General features: G+C 55.5%; 2 protein-coding genes across 2 annotated transcripts; both read right to left on the bottom strand.

The window, feature by feature from the left end:
• Window positions 1–1,171: 1,171 nt before the first annotated feature.
• On the bottom strand, window positions 1,172–10,953 carry CFAP90 (cilia and flagella associated protein 90). The gene is made up of 3 exons (XM_058680122.1): window positions 10,692–10,953; window positions 3,756–3,872; window positions 1,172–1,618 (listed from the first exon to the last, which is right to left on the bottom strand). Exons 1-3 carry the CDS (start codon window positions 10,872–10,874, stop codon window positions 1,439–1,441), a joined length of 480 nt encoding a protein of 159 aa, XP_058536105.1. The 5' UTR covers window positions 10,875–10,953; the 3' UTR covers window positions 1,172–1,438.
• A 5,480-nt stretch (window positions 10,954–16,433) lies between these two features.
• Window positions 16,434–24,045, bottom strand: FASTKD3 (FAST kinase domains 3). The gene is made up of 6 exons (XM_012930563.3): window positions 22,605–24,045; window positions 22,342–22,427; window positions 20,114–20,288; window positions 19,135–19,204; window positions 17,779–17,893; window positions 16,434–16,567 (listed from the first exon to the last, which is right to left on the bottom strand). Exons 1-6 carry the CDS (start codon window positions 23,992–23,994, stop codon window positions 16,469–16,471), a joined length of 1,935 nt encoding a protein of 644 aa, XP_012786017.3. The 5' UTR covers window positions 23,995–24,045; the 3' UTR covers window positions 16,434–16,468.
• Between the last annotated feature and the right edge of the window lie 109 nt (window positions 24,046–24,154).

Genomic DNA, 24,154 nt, shown 5'->3' with positions numbered 1-24,154 from the left:
TTTACAGCCACACACGTCTGCTCTTCTTGAAAACTGGACTGAATACAGACACATCTGTAACCCCAATTTTGTTTCCTGTTACATTATTATAAATGTAGCAAAATGTATCCAGAAACATGCCAAACAAACTACTTGAGGGTATTTACGAAAACATAAAAGACACCTACACTGAAACTCTGGGGGCAAAATCATAAAGAGGTATTTCAGAGTCACTCAGCTTCGAAGCTGCCAGCTGTCCTGTGTCAGGTGTCCCCAGAGGATCCTCTCTGCGGAGTTGAAAGAATCAAACCAGGGCTGGAAGGATCAGCACTGAAGTTAACTGGATTAACTGCTCGACTGTGGGAAACTGACTCACGGTACAGGTGACTTCTTCCGAGGGACTCACCCATTGAAAGCATGGTGGATACCTCAACACTCGATCAGCTTTCGGATGATCTCCAAAGTAAACACTTCCCAGATAGCGAACGGCTCCTGTACGAAAATTCAGCCGTTCCAAGTCACACTGCTGCAGCTCCTTGGGGCCAGGCGGATGATCACAAACTGCTCTAGACGCACCCTGCTTCTCCACACACACCCCTCAAGAGCGGGAGACGCCTCCTCGAAGAGATGAAAGGAGTTGCCCCAGAAAACGCTGGGGCCCGAACTTTCCCCAGGTCTGTGCAACACCCGAGCCCTGCCCAGTCGCTTCCAAGGACCTTGGAGTTCTGCTCCCTGGAGGCGCCAGAGCTGCCACCACAGGTCACCCGGGCGATTCCCTCATGCTGCAGTGTTTGATCTGCATTGTACACAAGCCTGTTTGTGACGGCTCAGACCTCGGGGAAACTGAAATGTTCCAGAGTTCAAAAGTTTACGGGCAGTTGCCTCTTGGCATCTCGTCTCGGAGGAAAGAAAATATAAGGGCTGCTGTGTGGGCAGGCCTGGCAGTTACCAGCACTGAAGAGAAAAAGTAACTGAATGCCAAACTCCTGTGACCACCTCCTCCCACAAGGCCCCCCGGTGGGCAGAGACCCAGTGCACAAAGACAGGCCCACCACTGTGACCACCTCCTCCAGCAAGGCCCCCCGGTGGGCAGAGACCCAGTGCACAAAGACAGGCCCACCACTGTGACCACCTCCTCCCGCAAGGCCCCCCGGTGGGCAGAGAACCAGTGCACAAAGACAGGCTCACCAGATGCAAGTGGAAGCAAGCTCTCATTTTATTCTGGTGCTCACAGCAGTGACTCAGTCTTCACTGTTACTGAATCTGAAATAACGGCAGGTGCCACTCACCATGCGGGAAGAAGTTCTGAGTATGTTTAAAGATGTGTGCTTGGGTTTTTAAGCAAGGCATCTTAGGATCTCCTTGTGACCTGGAAGTCAAAAGCAGAAGTTGACGGGGCCCCTGCCTGTGCAACCTCCCTCTAGCAGGAACCCCGCTTGCTGGGGGCTGCAGGGGCGATTCAGGCTGGCGTGATGTGCCCGAAGCCAGGCGCTTTGATGCTGGGGATGTCATTCTTCCTGTAGAAGTCGGCCTGCACATGGTTGGCACGGCGGAAGTCCCGGTTCACCGGCTCCACCGGCTGGTGGATGCGCCTCCCATAGACAGAGGACGTCAGTACTCCCACAGGCCTCTCTTGTTCCTGGGGACATCAGCAAAACGACTAAGTCAGCATGTAGTGGACCTCAGCACAGTGGACCACCTGCCCTGCCCTGCCCTACCTGGGCCCCACCCTCCATGGGCCAAGTCATTGCCTGCACCCCTGTGTGCCGCTTCTGCCCAGCCATCACTGGGCTCTCCACGCGGACACCAGAGCCACGCCGGGAAGAGCTTAGACCCCGCTCCTTCCATCCAGTGTCCCGGGCAGGTGTCAGAGGCCCTGGGTGCCTGGTACCCTCCCACTGCAGACCCAGGCCCTGCCCCTGCACTCCTCCCTCCCTACCCTCCTGCCTGTGCCTGCCTTCTCTGCTCTCTGACCCACCTGTCTCCAGCTCTGTCCTCCTTCACATCTTTCCATGTGTATGTCTGAGCCCTCTCTATGTCCATGCCCTTGTATGTCTGTCTCTCTGCCCCTCTCTGAACCCCCTCCCTCCGCCCTGTCTCTCTCTCTCTGCCCCCTGTCTCTGTATCACTGTCCCTGTGTGTCTCTGGCTCTGCTCCCTCGCCCCCTCTGTCCCCCATGTGTCTGTGTCTCTCTGGGGGTATCCCTGCGTCCCTTCCTCTTGTATCTGTGTGTGCTGCTGCCTCTCTGGCCTTGCCCCTCTCCCTCAGCATCTCTTGGCCTCCGTCCCCCCGCCCACCACCTCCTGTTTCTCTGGCTCTAGAGCTCTTTTCCTCTGTTCTTCGACTGTGTGTGTGTCCCTGTCCCTCTGTACCCTTCTCTGTGTCAGTCTCTATTTCTGTTAGTGTGTGTGTGTCCCTGTCCCTCTGTACCCTTCTCTGTGTCAGTCTCTATTTCTGTTAGTGTGTGTGTGTCCCTGTCCCTCTGTACCCTTCTCTGTGTCAGTCTCTATTTCTGTTAGTGTGTGTGTGTGTCCCTGTCCCTCTGTACCCTTCTCTGTGTCAGTCTCTATTTCTGTTAGTGTGTGTGTGTGTCCCTGTCCCTCTGTACCCTTCTCTGTGTCAGTCTCTATTTCTGTTAGTGTGTGTGTGTCACTGCTGTGTCTCTGCCCCCCAGATACTCACAGTAACACTTTCCCAGCCCCTGGGCTTTTGTTCCATCCACTTCCCCCTTCGTGGTCACCTGTCTGCTCCCACTGCTGCCCAGTGCCTCACACCATGCCAGCTGCCATGCCAAAGTTGCAGTCCTCCCTGGTGTCACGCTGTGCTCAAAAACCTCCGACCTGTGCAGTTTTGGACTTGGGGATGCTCTATACCCTGCATTTCGCTAACACGTTCTCTAGCTTTTCCTTTTCTCTCTTCCCCACCAGTTCTAAGAGGTGGGAACTTGTCTATTACAACCCTAATTGCTCAGTGTTGAAGAGTGGATCCGATGCAGTGACATGCACTGTCTATGGGATCAGTCGTACCCAGTGGTAGTCCACCACGCGAGTTCCTATCAGAGTGAAGAGGATTCTGACAGTGGCACCACGGCATTCCTAACCAGTAACACACACGCCAACATCTGTGATTCCCACAGGAATCTCGTGTGCAGCATGCATGCTGGAGACTTCTGTGTGGACTTCCGGGTACAGGGCTTGCCCACTGGGCACCCAGCTCTATGCTAGCAAGCTGCCCTCCGGCAGATTGGGACAGATGGAGTCACAGCATGTGGAAGGGAGAAGCATCTCACCCGAAAGGCAGATGGGCCTGAGCAGGCTGCAGACACAACTCCCTGGCAGGGTCCCTGGCACCTGCCACGGTCCTGGGGGCTCCTTGCCTGGAAGCTTTCCTACCTCAGAGGTCACCCCCCTGTGCAGCTGAGTCGGCAAGAACCCCACCCCCAGCACCCTTTCAGAAAGTGATGAAAAGACCAAGGGAGAGCTGCAGTTCCTGTGGTCCCAGGGCCTTGGTAACCACAAAGCAGAATGGACAAGAGCCACGTAGAGACGTGCATAAAAGGGCAGAACAGACCAAATACACATGTGTATGCACACACAGGATGCCATGTGGATAACACAAACACATGTACATGCTAGTACTGCTAACATTAAACATGCACGCACGTACACACACTGGCACATGTGTGTCACACAATCAGGGCTGCACACACAACACGCACTGCACACTTACCCTTTCTTAGTTTGTTCACAACTTGCTACTATCCACCTTAGTATTACCTCCTTGTTGACATGAAGTCCCAGGCCGTTCGCGTGCTCTCTGTCATCTCGGTGCAATTTCTGATTATAGTCAAGTTGCCTCTTAAAAACGCAGTCATAGAGGGAAATAATTCCTGTCTGGGAAGAGAGAGTGAAAGCTGCCAGTTCACTAAAGGCCAAGCCAACGGAGCACAGAAGCCGACATGCCTCACCCACTGCCGTCTGTGCAACCAGCAGCAAGTTAAACACAGCACCGGGCGCTGCACGCAGCGAAACCTTGCATGATCTGGCAGATGGAGGAGCCAGGCCCCAGGGCACCCACTCCTTTGCAGGGTGGGAGATGCCCAGGCCCCAGGGCACCCACTCCCTTGCAGGGTGGGAGATGCCCAGGCCCCAGGGCACCCACTCCCCTGTGGTGGGGCAGGGAGAAGCCCAGGCACCATGGTGCCCGCTCCCCTGTGGTGGAAGGGGGGAAACCCAGTGTGCGCTCCCCTGCGGGGTGGGAGATGCCCAGGTGCCACGATGCCCACTCCCTGTGGGGTGTCTCCACTGCTCCTCCTCTTCTTGTCATCACCACGTCCAAACTGGCCAGCAACCACGCTCTTAGTCACAACATGCTGGAGAGCATGAGCTTTATACATGACAGATGTATCTATCACAGCGGCTGCAGACAGGCTCACTGCCTGGCCAACGTCCCTCTGCTTTCCAGGTGGGGTCCTCTTGCAGGCAGGGGTCAGTGAGCTCTCCGGGACTGCTGTGGAAGGCACTCAGCCCCCATGGTCCCATCAGCCCCAGGGCCCGGGCGGCAGTGACCAGCACACTGTAGTGAGGCTTCTGCACAGGAAACCTGCAGACTTCCTGGCTCTCCTCTCCAGCTAAGGGTGTTCCTGTTTGCTTCCTCCCCAATCGCTGCTGTTGGTGTTTCTCTGATGTCCTGTAATATGCTTGTGCTGCCAATACCCTAATACCAAGACCACACGAGGGGCCAGAAGTCACCGCCTCAGCCGCCAGTCCATCGTCACATGGTCTACGTGCAAACCCCACTCCTGAGAGACGAACACATTCTCTGGGGGCCAGCGCTATGGTGTTAGCAGGTTAAACTGTCCCATGCAGATGCCAGTTTGAGTCCCAGCTCCTCCACTTTTGATCTATCTCCTGCTGATGGCCTGGGAAAGTAGCTAAGGATGGACCAACTGCTTGGCCACTGCACCCATGTGAGATACCTGGCTTTGGCCTGGCCCAGCTTTGGCCATCGCAGTCATTTGGGGAGTGAACAAGAGTATGAACGACCCCACTCTAGCTCTGCCTTCCAAATAAATAAATCTTAAATTTTTAAAAAAAGCTTTCTCTATAATCATGCACACTACAGGTTATGTTTATGCATAATACACACACATACATACTACACGCACAGTTCTGATGGATTAGAAAATGATTCCACTAACAGAGCTATCATGTAACCTCTCCATTTTCTCATCTCAACTTCCTCTGAATAAAACAGTGACTCTGCCATGTGTGGTCTCTAGCAAGCACAAGGGACTCGCAGCACTGCTCTCCAGTCCCCCTTGTGCGCGCCGGCTTGTCGCTTCCATCACTCCTGCTGCCTAAGCCCCCAGTGCCTCTCCGCGTGGTCCGAGAGCAGGACAGCACTCCCTGATGCTTCGTGGCTGTAGGTTCTGCTCTGCTGGCCACACTAAGACTGTTGGCTCCAATCATGTAAGATAGAGGTCATGTCAGAACACACAGGAGCCTGCAGCACCCAGAATCCCATGCCACCCTGGGGACAGCCAAACAGCCCAGCTCAGCCTGTAACAGAGTGACTGTCACATGCCCCACATGTGCTCCTGCAGAGGGAGCAGAGGAGATAACTCAGCATGCTGACTGCCATCAGGCCAGGGACACACACGGCCTGTCAACACAACTGTCTGAAGGTTCCCAGAACACCCCAGGGCAGCAAGCAGGTGCGGGGCACTCACTGCCGCTCGACCCCAGGGTCCCACGAACTCAGCCACATTTTCTAACATGTGGGAGGGAAGGCACGCCCCTCCAGGAGCCGTGGCTCCTGCCCCCGAGCCAACACCGGTCACTTCATGAGGCTTCTCTTCTGGACTCCAACTCAGGCCCATCACCAGAGGGCATCCCACAACATACACGGTACAGCCAGCCCATGAACTCAGAGGGTTCAAGATCAGCAGAGAATGCATTCACCATTCAGCATTTGGTGCTGGGAAAATGGGCCAGTTCTTTGGGTCTTCACGTTGCATGATGGATAAAAGTAAGTTCTGGATAGATCAGAACAACAAATGGATAAGGAAATTCTTCAGAAATGTTGTGGGGTGTGAGAAAAATCACATCAGACAAGTCTAGGATGTATTAAGGAGTCTTCATTAACCAAGCTTGATGATGGCAGGGCCCACTAGAAATTAGCAAATGCCAAGTCACTGTGACAATCCAATCTGAATTGAAACCCTGAGAGGAACAAATGGTCATTGTCCTGAAGTCCCTCAGTTAAACTGAAGACCAACTCCCCCAGCAATATCAAATATCCTAAGAAATGTGCAACAGACAACCTAGACATACTTAAAGCTATACACGTTCACCTTTCCCTGGCTTCTCTGCCCACATTCCATCACTGCTAGGCCTCCCCTCTCCTGGAACTCCTGTAAGTACACACATTAGAATGACAGACACCTTGGCGTTTGCATCTTCACAGACTCACCCGAGCAGTGAACACAGGATGAGGACTACAGACATACAGGGGCCATGTTGAGGGACTACCTGTCCTGGGAATCTGTCTGCAGGAAGCCAGAGAGCAAGTGGTTCCTGGGGAGGCAGAGAGTAGCAGTGTAAGAGCGACAGGAGCAAGTGATTAAGAGAGTGAGCCCCTCCCTGTCCTGGGCCTTTATAGGGGCCGCCCCCTCTCAGGTTCCAGGTGGAAAGAAAGGACCCCACATAGTTGGAAGAGGCATGGCTTCCAAGCTTGTGACCCTGGACCAGCTGCCTGAGACCACAACAGAAACACATCCTGCACAAAACTGCAATGAGGGGGCATGTCGGGCACATCAAACGGTCACTTCCAATACACAGGACATGTGCTCATTAGACTTGAGGTTTTTCAGAACCACATGAAGACAGAGCAAAGAAAGCTCATTGCATATACACCAGACGCAGGGAATGTAGCGGCAATGACAGGTGCCAGCCTTTTCCCTGCAGAGGGGCACCAGTGGCCAGAAGGCAGTAGTCCCACTAAGGCCCAGTGTGCCAGCCAGCTGGGGATGGTGAGAGGTCTGAGCCTGTAGAGGTGCCCACTGGCCCTCTGGGCAAAGATCCTGACATCAGAGCTTGCTTCCTCGGTGATGTTCAGAGCTCCACGCTAGGCCAGGGGAAGGCCAGCCAGCTGGAAGGCAAGAGCCACCTCTGTGTCACCAGCCACCACAAACACAGCATTTCCAACTTGGTCCCAACAACAGAGGCAATTTTGTTGTCTCTGGAACCCCTCAGCACCTGACCCACTCTGTGCCACAAATGGGTTTGGAGGTGATCCCCTCAAAGAGTGCCTCCAAGGAAACCACACCCACAGCACGAGAGGAGCCCTTCGCCTGCACCCAGAGAGCTAGGGGTGCCTGCTGGCCCCTCAGTCCCCAGAGCACTCCCTGCAGCTGGGCAGCCTCGCCCAGGTCCGAGAGGGCAGCATGAACACGGGGAAGCAGGTTCCTAGGGAGTCATGGGGCTTGGCATTCTTCTGCATAAGTTCTCCTTCAGGAAAGGACCCCAGGGTTCCTGGGCTCATCCTGGGAGGAAGGAGTTGAAACGAGGAGACAGCAGCCACAATGGCCCATGCACTTTGCTCCTGGGCTCCTCCGCATCCTGCTCAGGCCTTCTGCTAGCTGCACGGGTACCACCGTGGGCCGCGGGCCACAGGACTAAGTTGTCAAGAGTCTACTTCATCTTGCTCTCTGCCAGGAACCCCTCTGCTGCAGTGAACAGCATCCTACACAGCTGTTCTCTGTGAAGGTTTGGCATATTCAGGACTTTCCACAGCAAAAACAATCCCAGCACTGAACCATAAAGATAAAAAGAAAAACAAAAAAGATATCACAAGTACAGTTCACCTCACTCAGCAATACGCCTATCCAACTCCAAGGCGAAAACCTGCCTCGGCCACATCTTCACACCAGTCTTTCATATTCCCTTCCCTTCTTTGTAGCTTAAAGCACAGCGACATTAATAAAAGATGCAATCGCAAAACAGGGCTTTGAGTTGGCTGCTCCTTGGTGATCAGATCTCTCAAGGAACTGCCTCCGTTTCACTCATAATGCTGTTTTTAGAAATCAAAGCAAAACAGAAACATCCATTTTCCTCCAGCAAGCTGACCTCAGGACAGACACCATCTAAACTGCCCTCACCTGCTAGATCTCCAGCAGAGAACAGGGACCAGGAGCTAGAGATTGGGCCCAGGTGATATGGTAGACAGGGTCGCCATTGGAAGCCAGACCTCGCCTACCGTATTTAACCCGACCTGCCCAGCTGTCAAACGACTCCTTCCCCAGCTGGCACCTGGGGGCAACATGACATAACCACTCCGCTTTCCAAGCTCCTAAGTCTGGCAAGAGGAGGCTGGGCTCCCTCTGTTTCTCTCTGGACTCAGAGCATGGAAGGTAGAAACATGCCTTCCACACTTCCCACTGAATATTGTGGGGCTGAGATTTTATGATCCCCAGAAGATCATCAGAAGTGGATGGAAACGCGTAAGGGCGGTTTATTCAAACTAACCTAGGCTCCCAGCCGCCGCGGCCGCAGCAGCAACAGCCACAGCAGAGCAGGAGGTTCAACAGCACAGGGCTTCATACATTTCAGACCAACTCCACAGAACTATACAGTCACGAATGGTCAGTTTATCTGTTAACTTTTAAAAAGAGCAAGTTGGCCGGCTCCTATTGGTGGGTTTGAAGCAAGCAACTTTGAAAAAGTACCAACTGGTAGGCGATAGGGCAGTGATAGGGCAGGGACCTCCTTCCTGAGGGGTGCTCTGCCCACGTGACCTGCCAGGTGTCACGCAGACCGCCAGGCCTGGAGTCCACACAGCCCCCAGCCAAGCACAAGGTAGAAACCACAAAAGCAGAAAACACTGAGGTTCTTCAATATGGCCCACGTGTGTCTGACTCATCACCTTTTAAACAAACTTTAACACTTAATAAGCTGCATTTGTGCCTGTACTTAAATTCTTTTTAAGGAAAAGAACCTAGAAAAGCAATATTAAGCCCAACCTAGCCCACACCCCAACACTCAGGAAAGTCTGCCAATCAACAGAAGCCACTCGGGAACTTGGCCATGCCCAGCCAGTGTCCACAGCGCGTCTGCAGAGAGGAAGGAAGAAAGGGCTGTGCTTCCAGTAGTTCCACTGACAATTCTTGGTGAGGAAGCAAAGGAAAATGGCGGAAGCTCCATGGGACAGGAGGACAGAGCGCTGGAGTGCCATCAGCGGTGGGCAATGGGGGCAGCCATTAGCCAGCATGAGCCGCAGCTCCCCATCACCCCGAGTTAGAATCACTACTGCATGGCCCACCACACAGAAGAGGCCGGGACACAGAGTGCGACCAGAGTAACCAGACATGTTGCTTGGCATAGATTCTCACGATCGACACTGACTCCAGGTTCAGGCAGGGCCCAGAGTACGGGAAAGATCACGGAGGGTCGTCACGGGGGAGGAACATACTTCATCCTCCCTGCCCCCGGGTACCCAAGAAGCCACGTGTTGAAGACGCACAGTCCTGTGGCTGCAGCAGCCATGGCATACGCTGGATTCTGTGCTGAACCAACCAACCGGGGGCTCCATCAAAAGGACCAATCTGTGCCCCTCAGTGACTCAGCCAGGGCAAGCAGCCTGCCTGACCAGGTGGGACTTGCTCACCTGCACTGCACCCACCAAACAGCCCTGAGCAGAGAAGCAATGTGACCCACTAAAGTGAAGCATGCAGCGACAGCTGGAGAGGAGGTGTGGCTGCCCGCTACAGCTGCAGCCGACTCCTGTGGCTGAGAGAAGTTTCAGCACTGTGGGGGTCTTCTGCACAGACTGGGAAGTCAACAACTCCACAATAGTGTGTAGCCGGGTTTTGGGCACATTGACAACCACACAGAGCTGCCATGTGTGGGGCTTCTAGCCACTTTGGGCTAACCTTGGGCACCGACCACCTCTAAAGGGCAAGGCAGGCAGTGACTTCACAGCCAGCATCACTGCCTTTCCTGGCTGACAAGAGGAGACTCACCATGCCCAACCTGGGTGTCATCCTGCATTCTCACCCACTCTCAAGCACCAGGTCACACCTCCAGATATCTAGCGATGGAGCAGTCATCCTACCATGCCACAAAACACAGCTCCAAGAGAAGACCCATCAGAGGAGTAAGACTAAAACTGGTGTTGGTAGGAATGGCTAAAAGTAGCAGAAACACACAAGAAACATCAACAAAAGGAGACAAACACTTCCCAGCCAGTTCCCTGTTTGTGGCCCGAAGCCTTGGAACGCGCAATACCCATGTGAGACACCGAGAAAAACTCCTGGCTTTGAGTAAGCTCAGCTCCAGTCACTGCAGCCATTTGGGGGACCGGAGGTGCACCTGACCCTGGGCCTGGCCAGAACCCCCTACCACAGGCACACTTGCAGAGCAGCACCCCCTGCAGGCGTCCGGCAGGTACCACGCAGTCACGGGCCTGCCCAGTCACACCTGGCGCAGCCTCGGACCCTGCCCCAGGTCCTGGACCAAGGGCACCTCATGGTCCTTGCAGTGAGTCAACTGCTCTTTCGGGGTTCAGACGCCAAGCAGCAGCCCTCCTCCCGCACTCACCCGCGGTCGGTCCCAGATGAGGCCCCTGGCCGCCGCACCCCAGCAAGCGCGCCCCCCAGTCCCCGCAGCCGCACCCCTCTCGGTCCCCTCCACGCCTGCCTCCCTCCCGCGCACCTGGCACTGGCGGTAGTAGTAGCTGTACTCCTTGGGGTCCGTGCGCCGCGGCGGGACGTAGCTAAAGGCAGACAGCGCCGAGATGGGCAGCGGCCGCGGCCTGGCCCGCAGCTTGGAGGCCGTGATCTCCTCCTCGTCCTCCAGGCCGTCCGGGTCCATGGCCCCCTCCGCGTCGTGCTCCATTCCGCCTGTCCCGGGGCCTCGGTCCGCGTCCGCTCGCTGCCCAGCGCCGGCGTTCGGCTGTTGCTTGGACACCGCGGCCTGCCAAGGGCGGCGGCCCCGAGGCGCGGGCGATTCCCGCTGCTCCAGCAAGCCCCGACGCTCCGCGCACTCGCTGGCCACCTGCCGCTTGCAAAGCGCAGGTGAAAGTCTGCAGCCGCCGCGGGCGGGACCCCGGGCCTGCGTGCACTAACTTGTTAACTTACGGGCTGTGCGTGCGCAGAAGGGAAGGCCACAGGGAGACTGCGGGTATTGGGGTGTCGGCGCCACGGGGCTGGATGGTGAGAGGCTGGGGGAGGGGAGGGTTGGGGTCCGCACCTCACCAAGCTCCTGAGGCAGGGCCGGTCCGAGGTGTGGACCGGTAGAGAGGGTGGGGCTTCGGCGGGGGGCGGGTCCTGGCGGCGCCTCTCCCTAGTCTCTTTGCAATCAGTCTTGAAAAATGAAAACCCCTGAGGCTCCTCAGTGGCTGACCTTCAGGTTTCCCTGAAGGCTCCTCTGGCTCCCAACTTAAAGCATCAAACCCATGAACTTTAAAATGCAATAATAATAATGAGTAAAAACGCGATGCTTAAAATAAAAATCCCCAAACACTAACAAGTCTCCCAGAAGGCATCCCTGCGCATCCCACATGAGGGGGTTCTACCGGTCCACAACAGGGTCATGGAAGCATCAAAAAGAGGACTGCAACAGTGCAGGCATGCGTTCACAAACACCTGCAAACAAACCAAGTCCTGGCTAGACCACCATGAGCAATTCTGAAGATGAAGGAGACAGAGGCTTCTGGCTTCTCTGTACCAACCGGTGTCCACCGACCATTGGCCACCAGGAGCAGTTTCCTCCTTGTCATGAGAAAAAGCAAGAGGAGAAGGGATGCATGCACAGGGAAGTCATTCTGGCTGTGGCTTTTTCTCTGGGTCTGGTCCACGCTCACGCACAGGTACTGCACAAGCCCTGGATGGCAGGGTGCGGGGAGCCTGCCCTGGACGGGTGGGAGCCTGCCCTGGATGGCAGGGCGCGGGGAGCCTGCCCTGGACGGGTGGGAGCCTGCCCTGGACGGCAGGGCGTGGGGAGCCTGCCCTGGATGGGTGGGAGCCTGCCCTGGATGGCAGGGCGCGGGGAGCCTGCCCTGGATGGGTGGGAGCCTGCCCTGGACGACAGGGCGTGGGGAGCCTGCCCTGGACAGCAGGGCGCGGGGAGCCTGCCCTGGATGGGTGGGAGCCTGCCCTGGATGGGTGCAGGGAGCCTGCCCTGGACGGGTGGGAGCCTGCCCTGGACAGCAGGGCGTGGGAAGCCTGCCCTGGACGGGTGGGAGCCTGCCCTGGATGGCAGGGCGCGGGGAGCCTGCCCTGGATGGGTGCAGGGAGCCTGCCCTGGACGTGTGGGAGCCTGCCCTGGACGGCAGGGTGCAGGGAGCCTGCCCTGGACGGCAGGGCGCGGGGAGCCTGCCCTGGACAGCAGGGCACGGGGAGCCTGCCCTGGACGGGTGGGAGCCTGCCCTGGACGGCAGGGTGTGGGGAGCCTGCCCTGGACGGGTGGGAGCCTGCCCTGGACGGCAGGGCGCGGGGAGCCTGCTCTGGATGGGTGGGGCTGGTGGTACAGGTGCACCATCATCAGCTGAGGGATGGCACCAAGACGGCACTGCACCACAGGAGGGACACACACAGGACCAGCCCTTGCTCCCCAACACCACTGTGCCAAAGGTCCCGATTTAGTTTACAAGGAAGCACAAGACATGGAGGAGGAAGACAACACCCAGCCAACAGTGTGGGCATTCTACAGAGAAACAGTGACTCAATGGGGGAAGTCATGAACCAGAGACTTCAGTAGTACAACTTCTAAAGGTCACATGTGGTCTTGGATTCTGATTCAAACAAATCAGCAGGTGGCAACTGTTCTGGAGATGTCAAAGGAAACAGAATCCTGACCAGGTATGAAAGGGGACACATCTTCTAGCATGGCTCAATGCTTCGGTGAAAAAACAAGCAGTGCAATGATGTAGCTTGGATTGCTGCAGACACATTCCAGTAACAATGGGAAGGAAGGGGAAACATTAGAAAATGATGGTCATTTTCCAGGATGGACGCACCACAGCTGTGCTTGCAGCTCTTGTGAGTGCTCAGAATCCCCGAAAGAGGACAGCAGGGCAGAGAAGATCCTGTCTGCCAGCATCAGTTCTCCCAGAAGGGCGCCGGGTGCCAGGCTCTGTGGGAGCTGCTGCAGATGGGCTCTTCCTGCGATGGGCTTGGATTATCGCAAGCACGTGAGGGCAGCATTTCCTGCGACAGGCCCAGCAGCCAAAGCACGTTGGCATAAAGTTCAGGGTCCTGCCTGGCACAGAACAGGAGGCTGCCAACCAAAGAGCCAGCCAGAGTGGGTATGCCATCTGGGAAAGTGAGCCTGAGAATTTAAGCAAAACTGAGGAAGCTGGGAGCCGAGTCAGGCCCTGACCTCCCACACCTGCAGCCCGTAGGCCGCCCATGTGTGCGTGCCCATGAACACCACTCCCCACACCAACTTCCACAACGGGACCTGCTGGCTTCTACCCAGAGCCAGCCCAGGCTCTCAGGGCAGCAGCACAACCATGGGCTGGACTGTGCTGCCCCCTAGTGATGAGATCACGGAACATCCCCACGGCGTGGGGGTTAGGCCTGCCAGGGCTGAGCCAGGAGGGACTCCTTCCAAACCCCAGGGGCGTGGCTCCAACTGTGGACCCTGTACAAACACACCCAGGATCAAGTCGGAGTTCTAAATAAGGCTCCTGACTCGCAATGATTAAATCAAAGCAAGCAGCAGGAACAGCTCACTGTAAGAAATAGCATGAATGTGGCTGCTCTCCGGCATTTCCCTTCGTATTCTCAGCGCGTACTGACCACAGATAATCGAAACCATCCAAAGTGAAGCTGTGGCTAGGACGAGACCAACATTCAAATGTGTCTCACCCAGTTTTCACTCATTGCAGTGCAGTAAGATTGGTAGCAAAGGCTACCAGGCTGGGTCATGTAGTCACACCTCTCATTATTTAGGCGCACCCGTGAATCTCAGGGTCTGACAAATCCAGTCCACTGGGAAGCCAGCGAGCCTATTTATTCATCCAAATCATTTCCACGTCAGTCATTTCCACATGTACCCTCTGAGGAGGGAGCCACGTTGAATCAACGCTGGCCTGGCTCCCACCTCCTTCCCTGGGATGGGCCTGCCGGTCTTGCACAGGGTACCCCGTCCCAGATCTCCACCTGCTGCTGAAACTCAGCGTTTACCTCCCTCGCTGGCAGGCTGGGGTCCTGGCTTTCCCAGAGACCTGCATGGGCTTCTGGGGCACAGGGGTCACCCCCAGCCCTCTGGGCTCCTCCCTTGGGGCTCTGGCATCATCACAGCCTCCAGAAGGGGAATGGGTGGGACTGGGAGGGAGGACCTGTGGGGCCAAGGCACAGCAGAGGCCGCAGGTGGAGTGCCGGGAGAGGACAGGACAGAAGGCCACCCAGCAGATAAGGGCTGGGACAAAGGCTAAGGAGTCACACTGCCACCTCCTGCGGGTGCCCAAGTCCTGGGCTAGGTCCATGTGCCTCTCCACATGGTCAGCTCACAGTGCAGGCAGACTTCAGGGCTGGGTTTCACATCAAGGAAGAGTGGAGCCTTGGGAAGAGCGGACTGGTGCAATAACAGTAGACGGGGGATAGGGCTGTCAGGGCACACAGGACTGGGCTTCACTGGCGAGGGGACTTCTGAGGGCCTTGGGAAGAGCGGACCGGTACAATGACAGTAGACGGGCCTGGGGCTGTCAGGGCACACAGGACTGGGCTTCACTGGCGAGGGGACTTCTGAGGCCTCACAGAACCCAAAGCAGATCACCTGTTTACAGTCGTCTAGTTCAGCTGATTGCCCATCAAACCAGCGCCAAAGCAGGTGGCATGCTCACCCAGATACAGGCACACGACAGAACACACAGGCTGCCTCCTGCCCACTGCTGCCCTCCGTCCCTATCTGGAACCAAGGTGCACTGCCAGAGGGGACTTAGAGTCCACCTGGTCTCCACTCCTGCTCCAAAGGGCAAGAAAAGGAGCCCTTTCACCCCAGGCGAGGGTCTCGGGAGGACCGCCTCCCCCTGGCCCACCTGAGATGGGGCACTCCCCCAGGTGGCAGGCACCCTCAGCAGGGCTCCCCAGGCTAGAGCTCCTGCCACGGCCCCAAGTCGCCCCCACCACACCCGCACTGTAACCTGGCCTTGAAGAGCTACGATGCACTGCCCCCGAACCTGACCTGACAGGCAACGACATGCCTGCCCCCAACTCCTGCTGACTCCCTCCACCCAGCTTCCACCGTCCCAGGCGCTCCCTCCAAACGGCCCTTCCCCCATACCACTGCCCATGCTAATCATCACAAAATGCAGCTGTCACATTAATACAACTTACAATCCTCTATGACACATTTACATCCAAAGTACTTTAGAATCTTTTTTTTAAAAAAGATTTATTTATTTTTATTGCAAAGTCAGATATACAGAGGGGAGGAGAGACAGAGACAAAGATCTTCCATCCAATGATTCACTCCCCAAGCGGCCACGACAGCCAAGAGCTGCACTGATCTGAAGCCAGGAGCCAGGAACTTCTTCTGGGTCTCCCACGTGGGTGCAGGGTCCCAAGGCTCCAGGCTATCCTCTTCTGCTTTCCCAGGCCACAAGCAGGGAGCTGGATGGGAAATGGAGCTGCTGGGATAGAACTGGCACATATATGGGATCCCAGCACGTGCAAAGTGAGGACCCTAAGCCGCTAGGCTACTGCACTGGGCCCAAATCTACTTTTTATTGTTCCATTTTATACACAAAAATAAGACAAATAAAAATTTTCACATTTGTTGTATGGGAAAATACAGGCCTCTAAAGATCCTATTTTCATTTAGCATATACTTTTTAAAAAAGATTTATTTTCACTGGAAAGCCAGATTTACAGAGGAGGAGAGACAGAGAGGAAGATCCTCCATCTGTTGATTCAACCCCCAAAGTAGCCACAATGGCCGGAGCTGAGCTGAGCCGATCCCAAGCCAAGAGCCAGGAACCTCTTTCAGGTCTCCCACGTGGGTGCAGGGTCCCAAGGCTTTGGGCCGTCCTCTACTGCTTTCCCAGGCCACAAGCAGGGAACTGGACGGGAAGCGGACTGCTGGGATTAGAACTGGAGCCCATAAGGGATCTCAGCATGTATAAGTGAGGACTTTAGCTGCTAGGCTACCGTGCCAGGCCCATTTAGCATATAATTACAATAATTATTGAAATCAAAAGACTTCAAATGACATTTATTACATTCCTTTACTTAACTTCATATATTGTTTGATGTATAAAAAATATCTAGGACACTAGCATTAAATCAAGATGAGCTTCAAGTCTCCCACCAATCACTGTACACGAGGTGTAAGGACATGTACAGACTCTCCCCGATCATCGACCTAGACACACAATTCTGTAGTATGACTGAATCAAAACTTACATTCTCTCTCTGTTTTCATGCCACAGAGGATAAAACCGGGAGGTTGTTTTACTCTCTGAGTTCTGCCACCAGGGTTCCCTGTTACCAACAGGCAGCAGTGTCTTGGGAAAATAGTTTTCTTTGTAAATACTCCACCACTTGCAGTCTGGATCTGAGCAGCTCCACCTCATAGTAGGGGACCTGCGGGGGAGAGCAAAGGCGTAACACCCCTCAGGAGCTGGGAGGACGCTGCTTTGGAGATGGCCTTGTTTCTTATACAAGGGCAATGGTCACGCCTGTGGGACAGAGCCGGGCACACAGGCGCATGAGAGTAACCAAGCCCAGTCTCTGGGCCTCTAGGAGCTCAAGGACGAGGTGTCAAGTTAAATATAAGACACACAGAAGCAGACTGGAAATTTTTTACTAAGAGGGAGGAGGCATTTAACAAAACCACGGTGGGAGCTGATGGACAGGAGAATTCCAACTGCGCTGGAAAAGTTGGGCAGCAAAGCAGCTTGGGCAAGGAGAGGCTGCAGGAGCAGAGCCAGGCCACTGGGCAGCAGGCCAGGCGGCCACAGGGCCCAGTGGGGGCAGCCGGGCAGCTGAGCAGGCCAGGGGGTAGCCATGGAGGGTCCTGGATGTTAGGACATCAAGAATTCCGGAACCGGCCAAGAAGCAGCACACCTGGCGTGATTCCTTTAGGAATGCTCTCCTGGGGAGTAAAGAGCAGCAGGCAGAAAGGCAAAGGGGCCTGCAGCCCCAGCCCGGAGAAGCCGGGAACCCAGGCTGCTCTTTCTGTTCAAACTCACCCCTCCAATCCCTCCCCACACCAGGCCTGACACCCATCTCCACAGAAAACACAAACAAGGTTGCGAACCTTGTCAAGTCAGCCACGTTTGTGGCTAAATCAGGAATCTGTCTGAGTCTGTGAACTAGAGAGGCAGGTAGAGCTGAGAGCACACAGCACACCCCGCTTCTGCAGAACAACCAGAGCTGGGGAAGGCCCACCCTGCAGCCCGTCAGGAGACCTGAGGCTAATCCCGGACCTAAACTAGGTCAGTCATCCTCAGGCAGGCAGATCACGGAGTTCCGGGAAAATAAGCGACCACGGGCCTGAGGAATCTCCGAGAGCTGCCTCCGGGTCCTGTGCGTGGGGCCGGGATGGTTCCCGGGGACTCCTGCTCCAGGAAACAGCACAGCACAAGCTTGGGGAGCACTTACTTTGCCACTTCAGTCTCCGAGAAGCCCCCCTCTTCACTCCCTTGGGAGAGCTCCGAATCACTTCTGTTTGGCACTGCTCAAGTCATGAACCCTTAGGAAAGCTTTTCTGTGCCTCTATTACTTGCTAACGGTACCCTAGAAAAATCAAACCTGAATTAAAACTTTTTACCTAAAAAAATGTGAACTCATACCTGAACAACTCGGTAGCCCAGTAACTGCAGGTGTCTCTGTTTAATAGCTTCTTTCCCCAGTAAGTGTCTGCCGTTGGAGCAAAATCTTTGTGGCCCGTCAATGCACAAGGCGACTCTGAAAAACCCAAGAGGAAGAAGTCTTACGAGAACATGCCTAGTTACAGTGCTGGCTGCTCTAGTCCCAAGCGGGTCAGCTTTCAATCCTTCCAAAAGCACTGAGATGCAATTTCAGTGACTATTAATCCTTATAAAATATCGCAAGGAATTTTCAGAAGTAGCAAGTTAAAAACATTTTGACTTCTAGAAGGCCTATTTTTTTCACCCTATCAAGGAAAAGATTTAAAAAATATATATATATATATCTTCATTTCATTGATTTAAAATGCAGAGTTACAGAGAGAGGGACAAAAACCTCCATTGGCTGGTTCACTCCCCAAGTAGCTGCAACAGCTAGGGCAGGGCCGGACCAAAGCCAAGAGTCAGAAGCTCCTTCCATGCCTCCCATGTGGGAGCAGGGACCATAGAATTTGAACCATCTTTTTTTTTTTTTTAAAGATCTATTTTATTTTTATTGCAAAGTCAGATATCCAGAGAGGAGGAGAGACAGAGAGGAAGATCTTCCATCCAATGATTCGCTTCCCAAGTGAGCTCAACGGCTGGTGCTGCGCCGATCCCAAGCCAGGAGCCAGGAACTTCCTCCAGGTCTCCCACAAGGATGCAGGGTCCCAAGGCTTTGGGCCGTCCTTCACTGCTTTCCCAGGCCACAAGCAGGGAGCTGGATGGGAAGTGGAGCTGCCAGGATTAGAACCAGTTTCCATATGGGATCCTGGCGCATCCAAGACAAGGAGTTTAGCCGCTAGGCCGGGCCCGGATATGGACCATCTTACACTGCTTTCCCAGGTGCATTAGCAGGGAGCCAGATGGAAAATAGACCTGCTGGGACTTGAACCAATATCCATACCATGCCAGTTGTTGCAGGTGGCAGTTCTCCCTGCTATGCCACAATACCAGCCTCAAAAAAGATCATTTCTTAAGGTTGCAAGTGTTACAACAGGGCTCTGTCTGTACTGTGGTGTGATGACAGCATCCCACATAGGAGTTCTGGTTCAAGTCCCAGCTGCTCCACTTCCAAGCCAACTTCCTAATACACCCATGGAGGCAGCACGCAGTGGCTCCAGTGCTGGAGTCTCCGCTGCACGTGGGCCACGTGCATGCAATTCCCGGCTCCTGCCTTCAGCCGGGCCCACGCCGGGCTCTGGTGGCCACGGAGGGAATGACGCAGTGGGCAGAAATGCTGTCTCTCCCTCTGTCACTCTTTCTTTCAAATGTCTTAGAACAAAAAGTGCAAGACTCTACCTTTTATAGACATCTTCATCAACTGAAGCAGGTAATACAAATCCCCCTTCGTCTAATTTAATTTCGACATCTGGTGAGAGAAGAAAGGGAAGTCTTTGCGTGATACCCTCATAAGAACCATCTTCCTGTGTACCTCCTCTGCTTTGGCACTTCCACACTGTATGTACCAGCTGGGCGGAAAGCTGCAATGACCACAACCAAGGTGAGAACTCGATCCTAACCAGCTTACACTCACAGCTCAGCTACACTAAGCAGACAGGAGGGTCATGAGATGTCACACACAATCCTCACTCCCTCCCTGACAACCAGTCCAGATGGGCAGCTCAAGCAGCGTCCACCACCCGCACACCTGCCAAGCTCACGGCCGGCAGGCGAAGGATGCTGTGCCCTGCTGACACGGGTCCTCGAATATTCTCAAATCTGGAATAGGCGACCCATGCCCCTGGGTGAAGGCAGGAGTCCAGATGCTATCGTGGGAACCCCAGAGCCCACTGCCCTTCACTCGCTGACCTTACAGAGCCCCCCGGCAGGACGTGGCTTGGTGCTCTGCGCTCTGCTGTGGGGCAGAGCCCTGCAGGCAGAAGTGTTCCTGGCTGTGCGGTCCAATCAGGCAGTCGCAAGCCACAGCTGGCTACTGAGCACTTGAACAGGGCTGATGGAAGAGCTGAATTGTAAACTTTTTGTTTTCCTTTCACTTGAGTTAATTTTGGTTTAAACAGCTTCCTGTAGCCATGGCTAGTAAATTCGGATAGCCCTGGCCTTGACTATAACTGCAACTAGCCATCACTGAGCACTTTCTATGTCCCAGGCATGTTTCACTGAGTCCATACACGAGTGTCTGAATTCTCCTCTGACAGATGGGAAGTGTGCTAACCCGGGCAGGGCACTGCTGTACTTCTGTCTCCACACACCCACATATCTGCGAAAGAGCAGGGCGCCCAGCTAGGTTCAAGACAGCAAGACTGCCTCTGTCACTTACCTAGCGTGTAACAATAGGGTGTTAACACTTTGGAAGCAAAATACAATCTCGCTCCTAAAAGGTCAATGAGTCCAAGCATCACAGATTTATAAAGCCGGAAATCCACGGGGCTCTCCAAGGAACAACATGGAGTTAGAAATGATTTCACTCGGTATTTAGGAAGGAGTTTGGGCCCCTAAAAATCATGTGCAAACATGAGAAAGAAATGTAAGACACAAACCCTGAGAGTAAGTTCAAGGTCAGCTGTTACAAAAGTGTGATACACAATTACTTTATAGGCAGGATGCTTTTCCAGGAGGAAGGGCAGATGGCCTTCTAAAAAAAACACTGCAAAAGATCACAGTTCAAAATACCCTTCAGAGCTGTGTGAAGAGCAGTCCCTGGCCACCAGAGACAGACAGAAGAAAAAGAGGGGGGCGTGAGGGAGGGGCAAACAGGAAACAACCTGGGGACTGACCAAAGCCCTTCAAGGCAAAACAGAGGTGGCCTTTCCATTTAGTAAGAACAGGGTAATGAAGGCTTGCGGCCAGGAGAGCTCGGCTCCACTGGCAGCACTTGACATTGGCTAGTCATGAATTCCAAAGCAGAGCAGAGCAAGCTCAGCTACACTCTCGCAAAGCGCTCAAGAGAATGAAGTTCCCGCCCAGTCGGGATGCGAGATCCCAGGCCTCAACACAGGCCCACAGGACACAGCTTTAAGGGTTAGCTTCAAAATGTGACGACATAATAAAAATACAAACCCAAGGTCAATGAGGACAGGAAACCCAGAAGACATGAAAGACAAATTGGATTACAGAAAAATTAAACTTACACCATAATTTAAAAAAAAAAATCACAAACCAAAGGAAAATCCTGTGTCTGTTTTACAATGAACTCTAAAACTCTAAAGATAACCCAGCTTCCACGGGCATCCAGATGCACAAGGACACATCCCAGGAAATACAAACAGGCACTAAACACCTGAAGATGTGTTCAGTTCCCACTCGTGCTTGTGAAAACGAATCTTAACACATGACACTGCTTTCCACCTTGCAGGAGACGTGGGGAGACAGGGTCAGCTTCTCTCACTGAAGAGAAATAAGACCACTACAAATACTAGCGGACAGATATGCCAGTATTTAAAATAGTAATCCAGTACTTAAAATAGTAATTCAGCAATTCCACGTTATAGGACTCTAGCTTACAGGCAACAGGACAGAAAGTTTCCAGCAACAGTACAATGGTAACAAGGATGTTGACCACAGCACTGCTGATAGAAGCTAAAGCTGGAAAAACGGAGAGTGCATTACCAGGAAGGCGCGATGTCACATCTCAGCAAGCCCTTCTTAGCAGGCCTGAAGGGATGTCCTCAACGCACCAGGACACCAGCCATCTGCTTCGGCAGGCCCACTCCATTCCAAGAAAATACTGGCAATGTGCCTGCGTGCCTGCGTGCCTGCGTGCCTGCATGCCTGCGTATGTGTGTGCCTGCGTGTCTGCGTCCCTGCGGGCACACACCCTGCTGTGGGCACACACCCTGCTGTGGGCACTGTGCCTGCAGGAACAGCCATAGGCGCCTGAGCGCTCTCCAGACCGTCCCAGGCAGTGGGTGGCCAGGCCCGGCGTGGCTATCCCGAGCCTCCACGTGGGCCCGACACTGCTACACAGCCACAGCAACTCTCCCTAAACTCTCAGAGTGCTGCCTTGCTTTAACAACACTGTAGGGTTTGTTTAGCCCAGAGGTTCACTTTGGCAACCGTTCTGGGAAATGCTAAAACCCTTTAACAGCCGCAGACAGAATCCAGCAGTGCTGACTCACGCACCTGCAGCAACTGACAGCTGTCTACGGAATCACACACAGAGGACCCTGGTCCCTCAGGACAAGAACACACGAGTGGGATCAATTTGTTTAAAAAAAGCAGAAGGCAACTGGAGTAAATCAAAGTTCTGCTTTTCAAAGGGAGCAGTGAGAGACCAGTGAGGAGAGCCTGGGCGCAACAGAACACACACACAGAGCAGTGAGGAGAGCCTGGGCGCAAAAGAACACACACACACACAGAGCAGTGAGGAGAGCCTGGGCACAACAGAACACACACACACACACACACACAGAGCAGTGAGGAGAGCCTGGGCGCAAAAGAACACACACACACACAGAGCAGTGAGCAGAGTCTGGGCGCAGCAGGACCCACCCCCCCACCCCCCCGCTGGCCCCCTCCCAGGGAAGTGAGCCCTGCACTCCTGCTTACCTTATAGAAGGGGCATTCGAGCACCGAGCTTAGGAAGAGCTGGGTCAGCTGCGCCAGACTGACTCTGTCCAAGCAGGATTCTTCACCTGGAAGAGAGCACCGGGCCTTAGGGCCCTGTGTCACCATGGAACACCCAACCACGTACCCCCGGAGCAAACAGAAAGGCCAAGGACTGCTCCGCTTCAGCATTACAACTGAGACCTGTAACCCCCAAGTTCAAAGGTGACCTCGTTTCCCAGAATCAGACATTAGAACCAGCTCACCTTGTAGTCGCTGAAGGAAGAAAGGGCTGAATACTTTTGGCATGAAGTTGACGGGATGGTATTCAATAAGAGAACACGAATGGAGAAGCTTCAGAAGCGCTTTGGGTGGAAAAGAATTGAGCTGAGCCCAAAGCCTCGTTTCGAGCTTGGCAAACAAGGCTGCGGCGTTCGGGGGCACGTAGTTGAGTTTTCCGAAAGCTTCGATGACTTTCGAGATCTGAGCAGGCGAGAACTCCTCCAAGCGGCCCACGAGGGTCCCTGCCACAGCGTCGAGGACGGGCCGGGACAGCAGCAGCTCCCGGCCGCAGAACTCGGCCACGCTGCTCCCGACCTCGGGCGCCAGGCCGGTGCCCAGGCCGGCCGCGTGCCGCTCCAGGGCGTGCGTGAAGACGCGGTCGTGGTGCCCGAAGTGCGCCAAGGCGTCGAGCACGCGGCCCAGCTCGGGCGCGGTGAAGTGCGGGACCAGCCTCACGGCGTGCCTGGCCAGCCTGCAGAGCAGCGGCCGCGCCTGCGCCTGGTCCAAGCCCGCCAGGGCAGCGAGCAGCCGGCTCACCGAGGCGGGGCCCAGCTGTGGGACCAGCGGCAGGGCGACACGGGCCAACCTGGCCAGGAGGCCCTGCTGCAGGCCCGCCTGCTCGGGGCACGCCTGCAGGACGCCGTAGACGGCCACCACGTCGTCCGGGCCCCAGTCTGCCTCGTCGGCCCCCTGCAGCTGCTGCAGCACGCGCGTCAGGGCCTCGCAGCCCGGGCCCCGCAGCGCCAGCAGGCTCTCCCCGAGCACGCAGAGCTCCCGCACGCGCAGGTCACCCCCGGCCAGGCGCCGCAGGCACTCGGCCAGCAGCCGGCCCAGCAGGCTGCCCCGGGGGTCGGCCCGCAGCAGCACCAGGGTCCTCAGGGCGGCCATGAGGCTGGCGCTGCACGGGGGCCACGTGGCCGGAGAGCCCGGGCCGCCACCCCTTCCTCCCACCTCGCCGAGCCGCTCGAGAGCCCTGGCAGCCACGCTGTCGGGCAGAGGGTCCAGCGCGTTCACAAAGGCCAGCACGTCCTCCGCCGAGGCCAGGCCGTCCAGTGTCCGCAGGTGCACCTGCTCCTCGCCCGGGGCCCTCGGCGGCACCGGCCCGTCCTCTCCCTCGCGGCTGCCTCCAGCCCCGTCCCAGGGGCCCAGCCCGGGGCAGTGCGGCTCCCCGGCTGGCCCGAGCGCACTTCCATCCTCGGACAGGAACCTGTGCCCGTAGGCCCGATGGAGCCCGACTCGGAGAGGCCCCGGCGGAGGCGCACGCGGCCGCCGGCTGGCGACGGGACTCCCGAGTCGCCTTCTCAGAGTGACAGCCCTCCGGACCCGGAAGTCGGGCAGACGACACAGGCTCCTCCGCAAGGCGACCAGAGCCATGCCGTCCGACAGCCCGCCGCCTTTGACCTGCAGCTCAAGGCCGACCAGAGGGTCCCCCGCAGGGCCGCCTCGCGCGCCCTGCCCCAAGCCCAGGAGGGCTCACACCGGCATCCCGGCAGCCAAGCCGCTGGTGCAGCTGGCATTCAAACCCAAGCCCCAC

The sequence above is a fragment of the Ochotona princeps genome, chromosome 23 (assembly GCF_030435755.1).
Source record: "Ochotona princeps isolate mOchPri1 chromosome 23, mOchPri1.hap1, whole genome shotgun sequence".
Lineage (NCBI taxonomy): Eukaryota > Metazoa > Chordata > Mammalia > Lagomorpha > Ochotonidae > Ochotona > Ochotona princeps.
This window is presented reverse-complemented; position numbering and strand designations above follow the sequence as displayed.